This window comes from Anarhichas minor, unplaced genomic scaffold, assembly GCF_050575085.1.
Source record: "Anarhichas minor isolate MPS153535 unplaced genomic scaffold, ASM5057508v1 ptg000009l, whole genome shotgun sequence".
NCBI lineage: Eukaryota > Metazoa > Chordata > Actinopteri > Perciformes > Anarhichadidae > Anarhichas > Anarhichas minor.
In genome coordinates, this window is record NW_027466455.1 from 5,735,450 (window position 1) to 5,750,629 (window position 15,180).

Genomic DNA, 15,180 nt, shown 5'->3' on the forward strand with positions numbered 1-15,180 from the left:
GGACAATTCACTCCAGAACAACTTAGATTAATGAATAACACTTTAGGTAAGAGGGAAAATACATATTTTTGATTTGAGGGGTGAACTGTCCCTTCAATAAATCCTTTGAGATCGTCATGAAGGGTGTAAGTGAGCTTTCCCAGAGGCAGTATTCTCGGTACCTCCTTACACCAATCGCCCAGTGCAGGATGTGCTGAGAAATACAGAATTTGGGAGTTGTCTTTATGCTATCAGAGTATTCCAACCAGTTTGGTGTTGTGGTTGTTCCATGCACTGTCCACTTTAACTTCCTAAAAACACTGAAGTGGTTATATATCCAATCAAGGTAACCACCTCAACTTTCACTTCTCCAGAAATTGTTGTATCTTTGCACATTTTTGTGCATGTGTGTCAATTTCTGAATTGCATTTAGGAGAGCTTCGACCAAGCTTGCATCTTAATAATGGTATAATATTGTAAATTGTGTCCGTCCATCAGTATTACCGCTCAGAATACAAAATGCATTTTTCTAACTGATGCCCAGATATATTCTATCAATCTGCCGTTGCTTTTGGATGTGATCGATGGAATAATTCAAATCTAAACCAACGGTTTCATAAACATAAGAAAATATTTTTGGTAGGGTTGTATATCCCCTAAGAGACACATTTCAAGCATGAACACTGCTGTTATACAATGTCTTCTTTGTTAATAGCGGGAGGAGAAACGAGACCGATGTACGGAATATTTACTGTTGAAGCCCTTCAGTGACTCCATTGTTCCTCCTTCACCATTCTCCTGCCAGAGCCTAAACACACAATCCTAGCTGGATTTCTCCATATGTGGGCCAGAAGTGAAAAATCATTTTAAAATGTCAAACAGACCATAATCTTATTCCATGTGTTCAGAACAATAGTTACTTTGAACCTCCAGTTTTAACAAAGATGCTCTCTAGAAATGGTCTCGTTACCTTGTGATTTACAGAAGCAGTCCTTCAGTTTATAGTCTCATCAGTTTGGACCATGAGCACTTCCTTCAAAATCATTGTTCTAAAGGTGGAATCAAACGGAACTGGAAAAACACAAAAACTTGCTTCATTTAACTCAAAATGTCCTAGTCTACTTCTATTGGGCATTTAATTAGCTGAAGACTTGTGACTGATGGATTTAAATGTCATCTGTATACACTTATACTGCAGAGCTTTGTCCTTTTCAAACTGAAACCAGAAACAGTCAAACTGCCTTCATGTAATGTTCCATCCATACACCACAATATGCAAAACATTGTGACTGCAGGCTTTATTCAGGAATCCAAAAATGACTACATGGTATACCCAGTTCACATCAGTCCAGTGGTAAACCGATCTAAAACATGCAACTACACAAGGCTGCCATTAATAGTTTGCATGCTCAAGATGGTTCCAAGCACGCCATGACGCAGTCCACACCGAGGCTGTGGTGGTCCTTTGCTTTTCATTGGTGGATTCTTTCAGACTGGGAAGATTAGGACCACTAAAGCCACATGTACACCATCCACACTGCAGAAGCCTTCTGGATGCCTACAGGTCAGAAATAAACCCACGAAAATGCAAGAACAGACCGCAAATGCCCAATAAGAGCTTTATTAAAACACCACTTTAAACATGTGAATTCCACAAAAGAAAGTTTGAACAAAAACCGCAGCACCAGAAAAAAAAGCCAGAACACAAAAAATGAGCTTCTCTGAAGCCACTTTTAAAAAAATACCCCAGGTGAGTAAATGCAAGCTCAACCATACAAATAACTCTTAAGGTGTTCTACGCTACAACATTTAAACACTTGATGCAGACTCCGTCCTGAGATGGCATGACTCCCAGAGCACTTCAGGTTATACCGTCTTCTGCTGGCCCTTCTTTCCTATCAGAGACTTGTGGATGTGAGGGATCACACCTGGGAAACAGAGGACAATGGATGAGCCATTAACAGAGCTGCAGACAAGCAAACCACGAACCGTTTAGTTGGTAATCAGAAAATGTAGAGGAAACACAAGCTAGAGAGCTGATGGATGATATATTAAGACTGTCTCACTAAATGTAATGGTTATTTGTGTGACCGTTAGTACCTAGTCCATGATAAATATAACAATGGAATGGCATATTTAAAATATAATGTAATTGCGTCGCTCAAAGCTCAAGACTTTTCAATGCCACTTGGTGCAGAAGCATCTCCTTACCTCCACCAGCAATAGTGGCCTTGATAAGAGAATCGAGCTCTTCATCTCCTCTAATGGCCAGCTGCAAGTGGCGGGGGGTGATACGCTTCACCTTAAGGTCCTTTGATGCATTTCCCGCCAACTCCAGCACCTGAAATAAATAGTTAAGAGAAGTCAGAAAACAGCAGCACCCGGAAGGATGAGTAGCACGCAGGCTCAGCGTTACCTCGGCCGTGAGGTATTCCAGAATAGCCGCGCTGTACACCGCTGCAGTGGCTCCCACTCTGCCGTGGCTGGTGGTTCTGGTCTTGAGGTGTCTGTGGATACGACCCACTGGGAACTGCAGCGATAAGAAAGAGAGCGGACATTGGTGCAGAGAAACAAAGGGTTCACTGGCCCGACGGTGAGAGACGGCCAGCTGAGTAGCCTCTGCGACGTCTGCTTGTTAACGTTAGCTTGCGGCTACGTTAGCAAAGTCGAGGCAATGATACATATCGGTGGACGAACCTGCAGTCCTGCTCTCTGCGAGCGCGAAATAGCCTTCGTCTTGGTCTTCCCTGAGTCTTTACCTGCCTTACCACCGGCCTGGAAAACACGAAAACAGTTGCAGTCGTCAAATCGTATTGCCGTGAAATGACATTACCTAAAAGGTGGACAATTCTATCATTACTTTCTGCATTCAGTACCCAGTCTAGTGCTCGCCCATTGCAGCCAATGGCGATAAGTTAGCTAGCATGCTACGCTAGTACAACAGCTAAGAAGCTAATAGTTAGCTATCCAACATTCGCTAACGGCTATTAAACATGTGTTGCCAACAAACCGCTAGCAGTCACCGTTTTCCGATATGCCACCAAGACAACATGGAATACTAACCATATTTAAAATCCACAAAGAAGTTCTGAAGCTGCAGCCCAAAATCGAGTGTGTCGCGCGATACTACCGACTGTTGGCTTGCATTAAAGCCTCCGCCCTCAATTGTCCCTTATATATAGCCAACCTTCATCCGGGTAACTGCTCTGAGAGCACTAGCCAATCACATTTCGTCATATGTTTCCTGCCTTGGCGTTCGGCAAGTAAAGACCTCGCTTTTTGGGAAATGTGGTACATTGCTGATGGGTAATGTAGTGTAGACTGACTATTCCCGTTGTTTTTTTCGTAATGAAAGAACAAGTTAGGTCTACTCTGAACTCTGAAAATGTATCAGAAGTTGACACTACACTTCAGATACTAACGCCAACGTGTTTTCTACTCTAAGTTAGGCTAAGTTGATATGTTGGGTGAAAATATAGGCAACATTTGTTTGTTTGGACATTTATTAGGCCAATTGCATGAACCATGTCAGGAAGCCTGCTCACTAATATCAAAATGACACAGTGGACTCTTAACATGTGGTCCATGTATTGTCCCATAATGAAAATATCTTCTTCTTTTAACTATTAAAGGGGGAAGCAGAAAACTACAGTGGCCACAACTTGTGTGCAAATCCTACTTTTTATGATTAAAACCAAGTTTCTTGATCAAATACATTATGACTTTAAAAAAAACTCTTCATCAAAAAGTAACATTTTTATATTAAAAACTGCTGGTTGATTGCATTTCCTTTTTTTCTCAGAATTTCAAAACTTGTTTTGCAATCCTCTCCTAAAAGGAGCCACAGTCACTTGATGTGCTGTCACAACCCCTTAGGCCTAACTGTCTCTTTCCACTTCCACAAACAATTTCATTGACGTTAACACTGGTCTCTCAGCATGTCCATTGTCCCGTTGTAGTTTCTTACTGAAGCCACATGAGGGCAGTGAATGCTCAGGATTGTTCATGCTCTCGTTGCTCTACAGCCATCGACTGTACTTCACTATATGTTTACTCCAAGTTACAGTGACAGACATTATGTAAGGTTTTAGATGCAGAAGAAGTCATTGTTGTTATACACTCATCTAGTTTGATTAAGTGGGATCATTCATTTTATGCCCAACAGCAACCTCACAATGTAAAGCCAAACAATCAAAATAAATCGTAAAATAAATAGATAGATCTATCTATCCATGAATTTCATATCATATATATATATATATATATATATATATGTATTCAACAAAGCAAAACAAAATTAAATATAATATTGATTTTACCATGCATTTTCTGTATATATATGTGACCCATGATGGCTCAAACACGATTCAAAACATTTTCATCTACTTATTTATAAACTCTCAGTCAGTTTACATCTTATTTTAGCAGTAGTGGGTGAGGCCTTATGGATTTTTGTCCACATTAGTGGTTAGTTGTCTAATGATGATCACAGTTATAGTTCACCCTGACACCAGCAGCAGGTGGGGGAGTCATGAAAGCAGAGAGATTTCAGCCTCCTTTTCATCCTGTTTTACTGCAGTGTTGATCTGTAACAGGCTCCAGTCGGGGGTGTGTGTCAGGACTTGATAAGACAATCTGTGTGTGTGTGTGTGGGACAACATGCACAGCTGGTGGTGGGCTGGTCACGTCTAAATCTCATACCATTCATTCCCAGGCCTACTCCCCTTTCAGCACTCTCTCCCCTGGCCTCATTCTCCTCTCCCTCTGTTCCTCAGTCACTGTCAGTCACCTCCCCGTCTCTCCTGCCTCTGTCACTGAGCTCTTTGACCGCCGTGATACAGTGGATCACAAAATATTGTTGGATAGGATCTTACCACATTGCACATTCTGACTCCAGTTCAGTGCTTAACTCACAGACATGAGCTTGATATTGATCTTCTCATGTCACTCCCAGAAATATAGACAACTGGCATATTTCCAAAAAGGCTGGACTATTTCTTTCAAAATCACCTCCAGACAAATTTTGATGACGTTGAAATACAATTACCATGTTCAAAATTCTTAAAATGACATGTACCCCATAACAATACAGAATCCATCGATATATTTCAAATGTTGAACTGCTTGACACAAATTGTCCCGACTTCTACACACTCATTGGACACGATTGGCTCCAAACTATTGTGATGTCAAGAAGTCCTGCTGGTACATCCATGTGTTCTGCTGAGACTTAAGTGGAGCACAGAGAAACAGCCCTTCAACATGATAGTGATAGCTGTAGCTTTGGTCTATGAAGCTGAGAGAGGATCAGTGAACGTATATCTGGCCCTGAGAGAGAAGTGACAGGAACCCGATGATGTCTCTACAGCCCACTTGGGGAAAAACAAGAGGAAGAGAGGGAGAGCTCAGAGGAAGAAGGGATGGACAAAGGGCGTGAGAAACTGTGATGTCACTCCGGCTGCTAACTCAAGAAGAAACAAAAAAGTTTGGTGGGAAAAGACTCCAGAGTTAACTGGAGAAGAGATTACTGGGTCACTGCAAAGACCTCAAAACAAGTGAAGACATCGGCACCTTAATAACGTGACGTTGAGACAACAATTTATCTCACAAATGCAAGTGAATATGAATACCATACCCACGTGCACATCCAGCTCTACGCATTGGTCATAGTGTAAACCGATGACATTGTTCCAAAAGCATGTGGGTCAATGAAGAGCATGAATATTCACACTCATTAGCAGGCTTTACTTTATGTCGCTGCTTCTTTTGTTGTCAGCTCATGTTGTGTCGCTTTCAGAGACGAGGAGGATCAACTGTGTGTGTGTGTGTGTGTGTGTGTGTGTGTGTGTGTGTGTGTGTGTGTGTTTCAGCTAATCGGCCAAAATATTCCGTTCTGGAAACGGACCAACCAAAATGAAGTTGTGTGAGTTTCAGTCTTTAGTGGCAAATGTTAGTTTGAAGCACCTGTGTGAAGGATTTAAAACTTCGTGACTTTGGCAACTATCAGAAAAGACAATGTGACAGACGGTCCTCATGAGTCTTCTCTCCTCCTTCACCTCCAAATGACATTGGATCTAACCGTGTCAGGTCCCGTTGTCTAGACATGGGTCCTGGGAGGAAGTGTGAAGTGCAGGAAACATGTGTTGCTGCTCTTTTTGATTTAATTGGTGGATCATCCTGCTGCCGCTGCTGTTGCTGTTCTCTCTTCTTGGCTTGACCACATTGGGATCTGGTCTGATTATCCTCAGGGCTGCAGCAGCATACCAACACCAAAACCAACAGTGACATACCACTCCTCGACACGTCACTACAACAAACGGCATACCATCAGCCATCAGCAGCGCTGCTGCCAGAAAGACCACCACAACGCACATCTATACACCCTCCAACCCTGCACTCGCAGATCTGAGCCAGGCACACGCGGAAGAATGGGTCGAAAGAAACATAAACTGTACCAATTTTCTCTGGAATTGTCAAATCTGCCACAAAAGATTCTTCAATCACATGGAAACTCCACACAAGGGGGCCTTTAAATCAGTGGTCTCGTACCACCGAGACCCATATAGGCACAAGCAGCTCATTTAAAATCAAAACCTGCAGATTGTTTTGCAGTATTAAAACCACAATAACGAAAAGAGTCACAAGAGTTGCTTCAGGATGCCTGTGCTGAGACTTCTTCATCACCATTGGCAACACTGTGATGGTGCCTGCTATGGACAGTGAGGGTGTGAAACCTGTTGTTCTCAGCAAACACAGGAGCCTGTAGATCCCTGCTGTACAACACATTTAGATCAAGAAGGGGACCAGGCCATGTTCAAACCCTGACCAGTGTGCTCCCCTGCCCATTAATTAGGCTGCCAACTTATTTCCTTCAGTATTTGTCACAGTACTGTGTTTAAGTCCAAAATGTATGCACTGATGGATTATTTCATTATGTTCGTTAATAATGGATATGTGTTATGAGTTAACCCGAAAAACGGCAACAGCAGTAAACAGAATCTGCGGCCCCGTATCCTCCATAGACTTTATCGTTCATAAGATGGAAAACAGACAAACAAAGGAGAACTCAAAACAGCAGCCCAAGCAATATCACAATACCTCCCCCTGGGTGGGGGAGGAATGCTGTGCTTTCACTGCAATCTCAGAGAAATACAGTTGGCAGATTGAGTTAACCAGTGAATGTTAATTAATTTTACAAGTGCATGTAGTGAAAGTTAACCCCCACGCACCCAGCACACACTCCCCTGGTCGCAGCTGGACAACTAGTCAGACAGGACTTTGACAGATGGTCCAATGGGATGCTGGGAGAGGGTGGGAGGGAGGGCACAAGAGCTAAGGAGTAGGATGGATGCATGGAGAGGAGGGGACAATGCAAATGGTGCAAAAATGTGTGTGTATGTGTGTGTGTGTGTGTGCGTGTAGGAGGGGAGTCAGCTGTTCCTGAAAGAATGGAAGAATAAGACTAAGGGTTATAAACCTCACGGGAGGCGAGGGGGGACCATGCAGTCCTGCTGATGCTGCATTTGCACTTATATGGCCATTTAGACACGTGCATGTATTGAGACACACCAACACAGTGGACACACACTGGTGTAGTACTTTATTTAAGACCAACAACAACTGAACAGAATTCCATTAATATGACATGAGCTTTCATTCATGATAAATGAAACATTCATTGGATCATCTGGCCAGCTGCCTCACCACGCACCCAGCTTCATGATTGGTTCATGTGTTAATTATGTCTGTACTACTCTTATTCTGATTGGTTCGTAATAGCATCAAGTATCGTATTGTTTCTCCTCAATTTCAAGCTATAATCATATGCAAGCAGAGACCCCGCCCCCACGAGTGTCAGTCAAATCACTCGCATTGTGACCACGCCCATCATTATCGTTTTCTCGCACTGGCTGCACCCTTCTAAAAAGCCAGGTAGAACAAAAAAACGTTCGTTTTGGTCAACTTCCGGTTGTGACTATAAAAATAAAATGTTTACTATGCAGCCAAACTAGCTCAGCAGAAAGTAAGGCAAGATTTTCATATTTTATTCAATGAGTCGGCTATTGAATTATATTTAAAAAAAAGTGATTACCATTGATTACTAACAAAATTATGTCATTATAATTAGTACAAGATTACATAGACCTATGCAATAAAGTGTTTAAGAGGTATTGTATGTTGCTGAAAAAATCCCTCCATAAAGGTCAACAAAAGGCAAACACTGACCCAACCAAAATGTTTTGTATTACATCACAGAAACAGAGTCTTGAAAATCAGTCCCCTCTTCTTAACTGCATGTTGAATCATTACATCTTAACAAGTCTCAAATCTGCTCTATGCAGCACTGGCATGAAAGATATGATATCATTTTAAAAACGTGTGTCCACAATAATAGGTAAGTTAAACCTGATTTTAGTTACTGACTTACAATATGTTGAATTAAGTTGTACTCTGTAACAGTTAACAGTTCTTTTTTCATCTGCTCTACCTAAAAGTGGGCGATGTACAGAGCTCAATGTTTTGGAATAGTGTGATCAAAACTGTGACGTTCTTCTGAAGTTTTGCGCTTTTATTTTGAAGGAAAGCCATAGTGTTCCCGTAAATTTGCCAGCTTGATGCAACTTCCTGAACGATTGACAGCTTGAACCGCTCTCGCTTACTAGTGGAAACGGGAGCTCCCGTTGTGTGAGAGACGCAATCACAACGCCAACTGATTTCTCTCGGATTTAATTTTGTACTTTGAAAGAAGTTTACAAGAAGCGCTCTCAGTTTTTGGAGTTCATAACAATCTTCGGGGTATGACAGTGGAGCGGAATCTTCCAACAAAGTAAAAGAGGTGGTAGACGTGAGCGTCTGATGGCTGCTGGGGATGGAGCCCAGCTGCCTGCCACAGTAGCGGCCAGCCGCAGCGTGGAGAAGGCGCTCGAGGAGGCTGCCGCGAGCGGGGCTCTGAACTTGTCGAACCGAAAGCTGAAGGAGTTTCCCCGGAGCGCCAGGAACTGCGACTTGTCCGACATTACGCATGCAGGTCGGTTTGCTTTTTCACTATTTTCCTTAACTTACAAAGCAGTACGAGCGAGCTAGCCGTTGTTACGAGAACCGCCTTTTGTTTTGTCGCCACCTGCTTCTTTCTTCTAACGGAGTCGGCTCATCCTTCCTCTGCGCCGACACGTTTCACAAGACTCGCTCGAGTAGCTCCGCACTTTGTTTGGTCCCGATGACTGTCACAACTGTAGACCTCCTACATGATGAATTAAGACTTCTTTCAAACCACCAGGCCCTCCCTCTTATGTCGGCACGTGGGTACCCCATCGAACTGTTCTGAAATCAATAAGAATATTCATAAAAGTGGCCCATAACGTCTTTTTTAACCAACCTGCAGTGTGAGCTAAGTGTTTCCGTTAGCATGTGTGCAGCAGACGTCTTTATATCTTAAACTAAAGTCCCCGCGTGGTGGACTCTGTGAGGTGGAGGCTTACTCGATGGGCTGTTTACTGCTCTCTTTAAGCACATCCGCATGACGCTCCAGCTTTTTAGAAGAAGCTTGACGTGTTTTCTTGAAGTGGACTTCAAAGTAAAAAGCAAAAACCCCGTGAGATACCAGTTCCTCTTCCTCAACACATCCTCTTATAGGCGACTGAAACAGGTCTACGCTGGTTGTCTTCGAGTCGTTTTACTGAACGTCCGAGCTTTAGTCACTGTGGTGTTGAACAGTGGTTCTGGTAAAGGTTCTGGTAAAGGTTCTGGTAAAGGTTTCGGTTGCCTTTAGTATTTTCTGTGACTGATGAGCCCAGAGTGTAACAACATGGCAACCTTTAGTGAGCAGCTTCCTGGACTGTCTCTTGACTGTGTGTCACTTCATCTCATTGAGCTGACTTCTCAGCACGTTGTAGAAAGCCACTGATAACAGAGAGTCAAAGCTAACAGTGAGGACGGTGTGGAGCACGCTGTGGATTAAAGGCCTCGCCTTGTTGAGAAGAGGATTACACCATCCAGGTTGCTGAAATCAGTCTGGCTACAGGGCTTTAGAGCAGCACCCCTATCCTCTGCTACTGCTTTCTGTGCTCTGGTAATTATGACCATCTGTTCATAACAACCCGGGTCCAGGCCCTGTGGGATGAGAAGGCCTTGAACACACACAAACACACGCACAGGCACCTGCCGCTGGAGCAACCCGACCCTAATGACTACGGAGGGGATGAATACATCCCATAGCTGAGTTTATCCGAGCGCAGGTTCTGTGATAAACTAATGATCCAGCTTGGCAAGTCAGTGGAAGAACAAGTTGGGCTTAAAGGGGCAACAGCTGCTTACACTGTACAGTTTACTCTTCATGTGTATTACTCATGAAGATAGTTGTTTATTGTCATCTGTGGCTCTGGAGGAGCTTTGTCTTACAAAATCACACTGATGATGTCATAGTGATGTCATTGGGGAAAGTGGGAAACCTGTGTTAGAAACTGGCGACATGGAGTTTGAAGACTTGGGAATATATCTTGCAAGTGGGGTGTAATGATGCTATTAGTATGCATTATGGGAAGTGTAGTATGCAGAACTTTGGAGCTTGAGCCATTAGAGTTGGGTCGATTTTCAGTTTAAAAACAGGAAAAGTCATAAATTCCAGAGGGATGTCAAGAAGTATCATCAAGAAATGTCCAAATGGAATGTGTTCATCTTCTCCATCCGCCTTGGCTTCACCTCTAAAGTGACCAAGGCAGCTGCTGACTGTCACACTGCCTCATCCTGACTCATCTGTTATTCATTCCGCTCTAATTCTAGGGCCGTGCTCTTCTATGGGCCCAATTGTAGACATTTAGTCTTGAATACATGTTTTTGCAGCACTGTGTGTGTGTGTGTGTGCGCGTGTGTGTGTGAGAGAGAATCTTTAAGCGAGGGAAGTGTGTGGAATGTGATGCATTACTAGCTCACTGTAAGCTCTTTACAGGCAGACATAATGTTTCTGAAGATAATGATCAAATATTGGGAAAACTAGGTTCAGTTTGATATTTAGTAATGCCGTTGATGTGATTTCTTCTTCTCCTGCTGACACACAGCTCAGCAGCAGTTGTCTCTAGTCAGGGAGAGGGCAAGAGGTTGAGGGACAAAGAGCATTACAGTAAATCACGCTCATAGCTAATAAGCTGTTGGTGGTTAGCCTGGAATACCAGATAGGACAGGAGACAATTTGCAATTGCAGTATTTGTTTCTTGAAACAATGGATGTGAGGTCTGAGGTAGACGACGTCCTCCGTCGGAGCGCTGCGCTCTGTTGACACGGAACACACCGATCCAGGATGCTTCGATGGAGCCGGGTCTCTGCTTGATGTAGGCCCAACAGTGTCTGATGTATTATTGCTGGGCTAGCCGAGTTCTATTTCATCCTGACCCACCTCCTGTGAGCGGACATCAGCCAGGAGCAGGCTGGGTAGTGGAACAGCCTTAGGTCCAAGCTGGGCCAGCCCACCCCTAACCCCCTCCCTGTGTCCCGGGGCAGTCAGACCATCCTCGGTGGATCTTGGTACGACTGGAGTGTAGATACGGTTTTTGATGCTTTGTGTTTCGACTGGTGGAGTCTATAGTAAGGCTAAAGATGAGAGGCTTAACCTTCTCGATATGTAAAGTTTGGAAGAGCTTATAACCAGGCTTAAATTGTAATCATCACTTCAGATTTTGTAATGCTTTCCCTCAAAACTCTGTCGTTGCACTCACATAGCTCTGCTTGCGCTAGTATTTGCTCTGCTTCTGTCCAAACTGTATGCTTCCACGCAGATATCCTGTGCTCCAGCTTCAGCCACACTATGCCGTCTTTGCATCCTGGCATCGCCTCTCACAGGGCAGGTGGACTGTGTTGTCTATTCTAATCAGGTGGCACAAGGCTGAGACACCCTCTTTTATTTCCCTCAGGAAACCAGTGGTGTCATCAACGGTACAATTACAAAATGTCTGATATTCCAGAATATTAATAGAAATGATATTTGATTCCGTTTCTAATGTAATCACAAGTTGTAAACATAGTGTCAGAGTGGCCTAGTCTTATGTTAGTCTATTACAGTTGAATGCACACAGATCACTTCTATATTTGCATATAGTTAATTTGGCCAAAAGCGTTTCACATCTGAACTGGTTTTAATGATGAAACGTTTAACCTATTGAAGGAATCTTGCCTCAATATTGAACCATGAGTCAACTTCAGATCATGACATCATGTGTCACATGTCCATGGAAAAGGAAGTGTCAACAGGATGTCCTGCTCATGTGATCAGTTATGTTCATATCAAAGTAGAAAACCCCCTTTCACTTCTAAACAGCAAAACATGGATTTTATTTGACTGCCTTGTAGAGAAATGGAGATAAATAAATCCAGTATTTCTAATGTCCAGTAGCTGACTCCTGAGGAGCATCTCTCTATAGCTGCTAAATCTTCTCTCCTGTTATTTTGCCCCTCAGGTGTTTAGTGCTACACAGGTAGCATACAGGCAGCCTGTCTGAGCTTGTTGGATGAAAACTGGTTGTCCATGGGGAGGGTTGATAATAATGGTGACACTCTGTCTGCATCATCGATGTGCAGGCAGGAGAATAAGAACACTAAGCTGAAAGCTGTGTTGAGCTACAGACATGTACTCATGGACAGTTGAATTGAATATTATGTAATTCATCTGAGAGCAGCCACAACAATCAGGGTCAATTAATTAGAAGTTCAGCCAACCAATCAGCCCAAAGTTCACTTCAAATGTCAATAATTAGGATAAACAAATCATGAATGAATTTAGACGCAGCTCATTTAATATCCAGAGTGAGTCGTGGTGGGCAGGATGTTACAGACGGACATGAATATGCTGGTTGAACTGGGATAAGACGAGGCGGGGGAGGCCCAGCAGTGGTTATGATAACATCAGCCCCCCTTCTTCTTCACTGGAGCAGCTTCCCTGAGGAAGGTCAAAGGTTCACACACACACACACACACACACACACACACACACAAAGGAGGAGACTTGGCTCGCCTCCCCCAGAGTGTTTCCCGGTAGCCCAGAGCGGTGGAGGAGAACAAAGCCCAGCTATTGTATGTGGTGTGCACCTTGTGGACTCACAAGTGAATACACACAGCTCACCCTCGGGCCGTTGCTTTAATGATAAGGTTTACCAAGTATGGGTTTGAAACAATGATATTTGTGTTTCTGGACTGAAGCTGCGGAATGAGCCCCAATATTCTGAATCATTAATATCTTTTATATCATCACTTTCATTCCAAAAATATATTTTCTAATAAGTGTGCAAAATGACAAATATAATAAATGCAATGAAGTAGAAGAACATTACTAGTGTACTATGTGATGTTTTGTTGATGAACATTTGGTTCACGCTTGTTCAAAATGTAAAGCTATTGAGTTTACTTTCATATTTGACCACGAAAAGTATTTGATGTGCTGGAAAGGGCGCAAGTTTGGCATTTTTTGCTTGACATATGACTTAAACATCTAATTCACTATTACAGTATGTAATATAATTGATTGATTGGCAAAAATATTTAGTTCTAAGTCTGTAAAATCTTTTCACCTGCAAATGACATGCAATACAATATTTGTCATTCTTTGTTTTGGCTTGGATGCCTCCAGGTTTGACATGCGTGGGAGCATTTGTTAAGGCCTCAGTACGTCCTGTCTGATAATCTAATAGCATCTGAACCCAGCTGTCCAGCAGCACAACAAGGGAAGAGGATGTGTTCTAAGATTTCTCTGAGTTTATGAAACAATCTGACAGCCACACCCACTTTAGCAGTGATTGGTCATGTGTGTGCTTATTGAAAGTAGGTGGGGTTTGAACTCCTTCTTTCTTTCTCTCTTTTTTATTCTTCACACAGCTGCTACGGTCACTTTTCTTATCTGAAGCCCAGTCCATCTCTGATTCTGTTTATTTGCTCCGGGAACGTCCGCTGTAACAATGCATGGTGGGTGAGTGAAGTGTACAGCGCACAAAATAACACGGAGAAGAAGGCAGCCAGCAGTGTTACTTAATGATACGTCAACAAGATGCAGGGAGGAATGCAAGCAGAGACTCTTAGAGTTCAAAAGCAATAAAGGAATGATCCCTTTTCTGGCCACAGCAGATCCACACTGTGTCTCCTCTCCATGGATTCAAATTAGTTTTCTAATTTAGATTCAGGCCCAGAAAAATAAAAGTCTACTCAATATTAAAGAACTGTGATTGGGATCGGCACATCCCTCCTAGTAATAAACTATATATTGAGCTCTTACTTTATTAAAGCAGGACGGTGGGGACCAGCAACAGCACGTGTGAGAGCAGTTTGGGTTTGTTCAGTCGCAGAAGCAATGGAAATGTTGCTGCAATAAACTGACCTCCAGTCTCATACGACCTCTGGGGATGTGAGAGACAAGAGCTTGTTGTTAAGAGAAGGAGGGGAGCTGGACGGCCAACAAACACACGCACCATACCACAACTGAGAAGGCTGGCAGCTGACTGAGAGAAATAATGAATTGTGCGTGTGTGCGTGTGTGTGTGTGTGTGGGGATTTTTCCATACCATGTTCTTGTAAGATGGCTCCCTGTTTGCATCCTACCTGACAGGTCGGTCCTACCAGGTGACATGGAGGGGGGCCGTGTCAGAACCACGCATGCTGACTACGGGGGTTCCACAAGGCTCAGTCCTGGGCCCCCTTCTCTTCTCGCTCTACACAACATCTCTGGGTTCTGTTATTCGCTCGCATGACTTCTCTTACCATTGTTATGCCGATGACACCCAGCTGGTCTTGTCATTTCCCCCCGGGGACACTCAAGTGGAGGCACGCATCACTGCGTGCTTGGCTGACATCTCCGACACAACTTCCGTTCTCTACACTGGCTCCCTGTAAGAGCTCTCATCCAGTTTAAGACTCTGGTGCTAGCCTACAGGGCAGTGAAAGGAACAGCTCCTTCCTATCTCCAGGCCATGGTCAAGCCCTACACCCCCGCCCAACCACTTCGCTCTGCTTCCTCAGGGCGATTGGTTGCCCCGTCGCTCAGAGGTCTGTACAGCCGATCGACCCGGTCACGGCTGTTTTCTGTCCTGGCCCCACAGTGGTGGAATGAACTCCCCACTGACGTCAGAACAGCAGAGTCGCTGCCCATCTTTCATCAGGCTGAAGACTCACCTCTTCAAGAAGGCCTACCCTGAGCCTTCCACTTAGCACTTACTTAGCATCTATTGT

General features: G+C 43.7%; 2 protein-coding genes across 3 annotated transcripts in view; one reads left to right on the forward strand and one right to left on the reverse strand.

Annotated features, from left to right (window-relative positions):
* Positions 1-1,575: 1,575 nt before the first annotated feature.
* LOC142946116 (histone H2A.Z) lies at positions 1,576-3,158 on the reverse strand. 2 transcript variants are annotated; one of them, XM_076087221.1, is made up of 5 exons: positions 3,043-3,158; positions 2,677-2,754; positions 2,396-2,509; positions 2,191-2,320; positions 1,576-1,907 (listed from the first exon to the last, which is right to left on the reverse strand). In XM_076087221.1, exons 1-5 carry the CDS (start codon positions 3,043-3,045, stop codon positions 1,846-1,848), a joined length of 387 nt encoding a protein of 128 aa, XP_075943336.1. In that variant the 5' UTR covers positions 3,046-3,158; the 3' UTR covers positions 1,576-1,845. The 2 variants fall into 2 exon arrangements, with proteins under 2 accessions (XP_075943336.1, XP_075943335.1); XM_076087220.1 differs by having other exon boundaries at positions 2,191-2,509.
* A 5,452-nt stretch (positions 3,159-8,610) lies between these two features.
* The window catches only part of lrch4 (leucine-rich repeats and calponin homology (CH) domain containing 4), a 46,066-nt gene continuing 39,496 nt past the window's right edge, over positions 8,611-15,180 (forward strand). Inside the window, exon 1 of the mRNA XM_076087222.1 lies at positions 8,611-9,007. Within this exon, the coding sequence (XP_075943337.1) occupies positions 8,836-9,007 (172 nt within the window). The 5' untranslated portion in view covers positions 8,611-8,835. The remainder of the gene's footprint in view (positions 9,008-15,180) is intronic.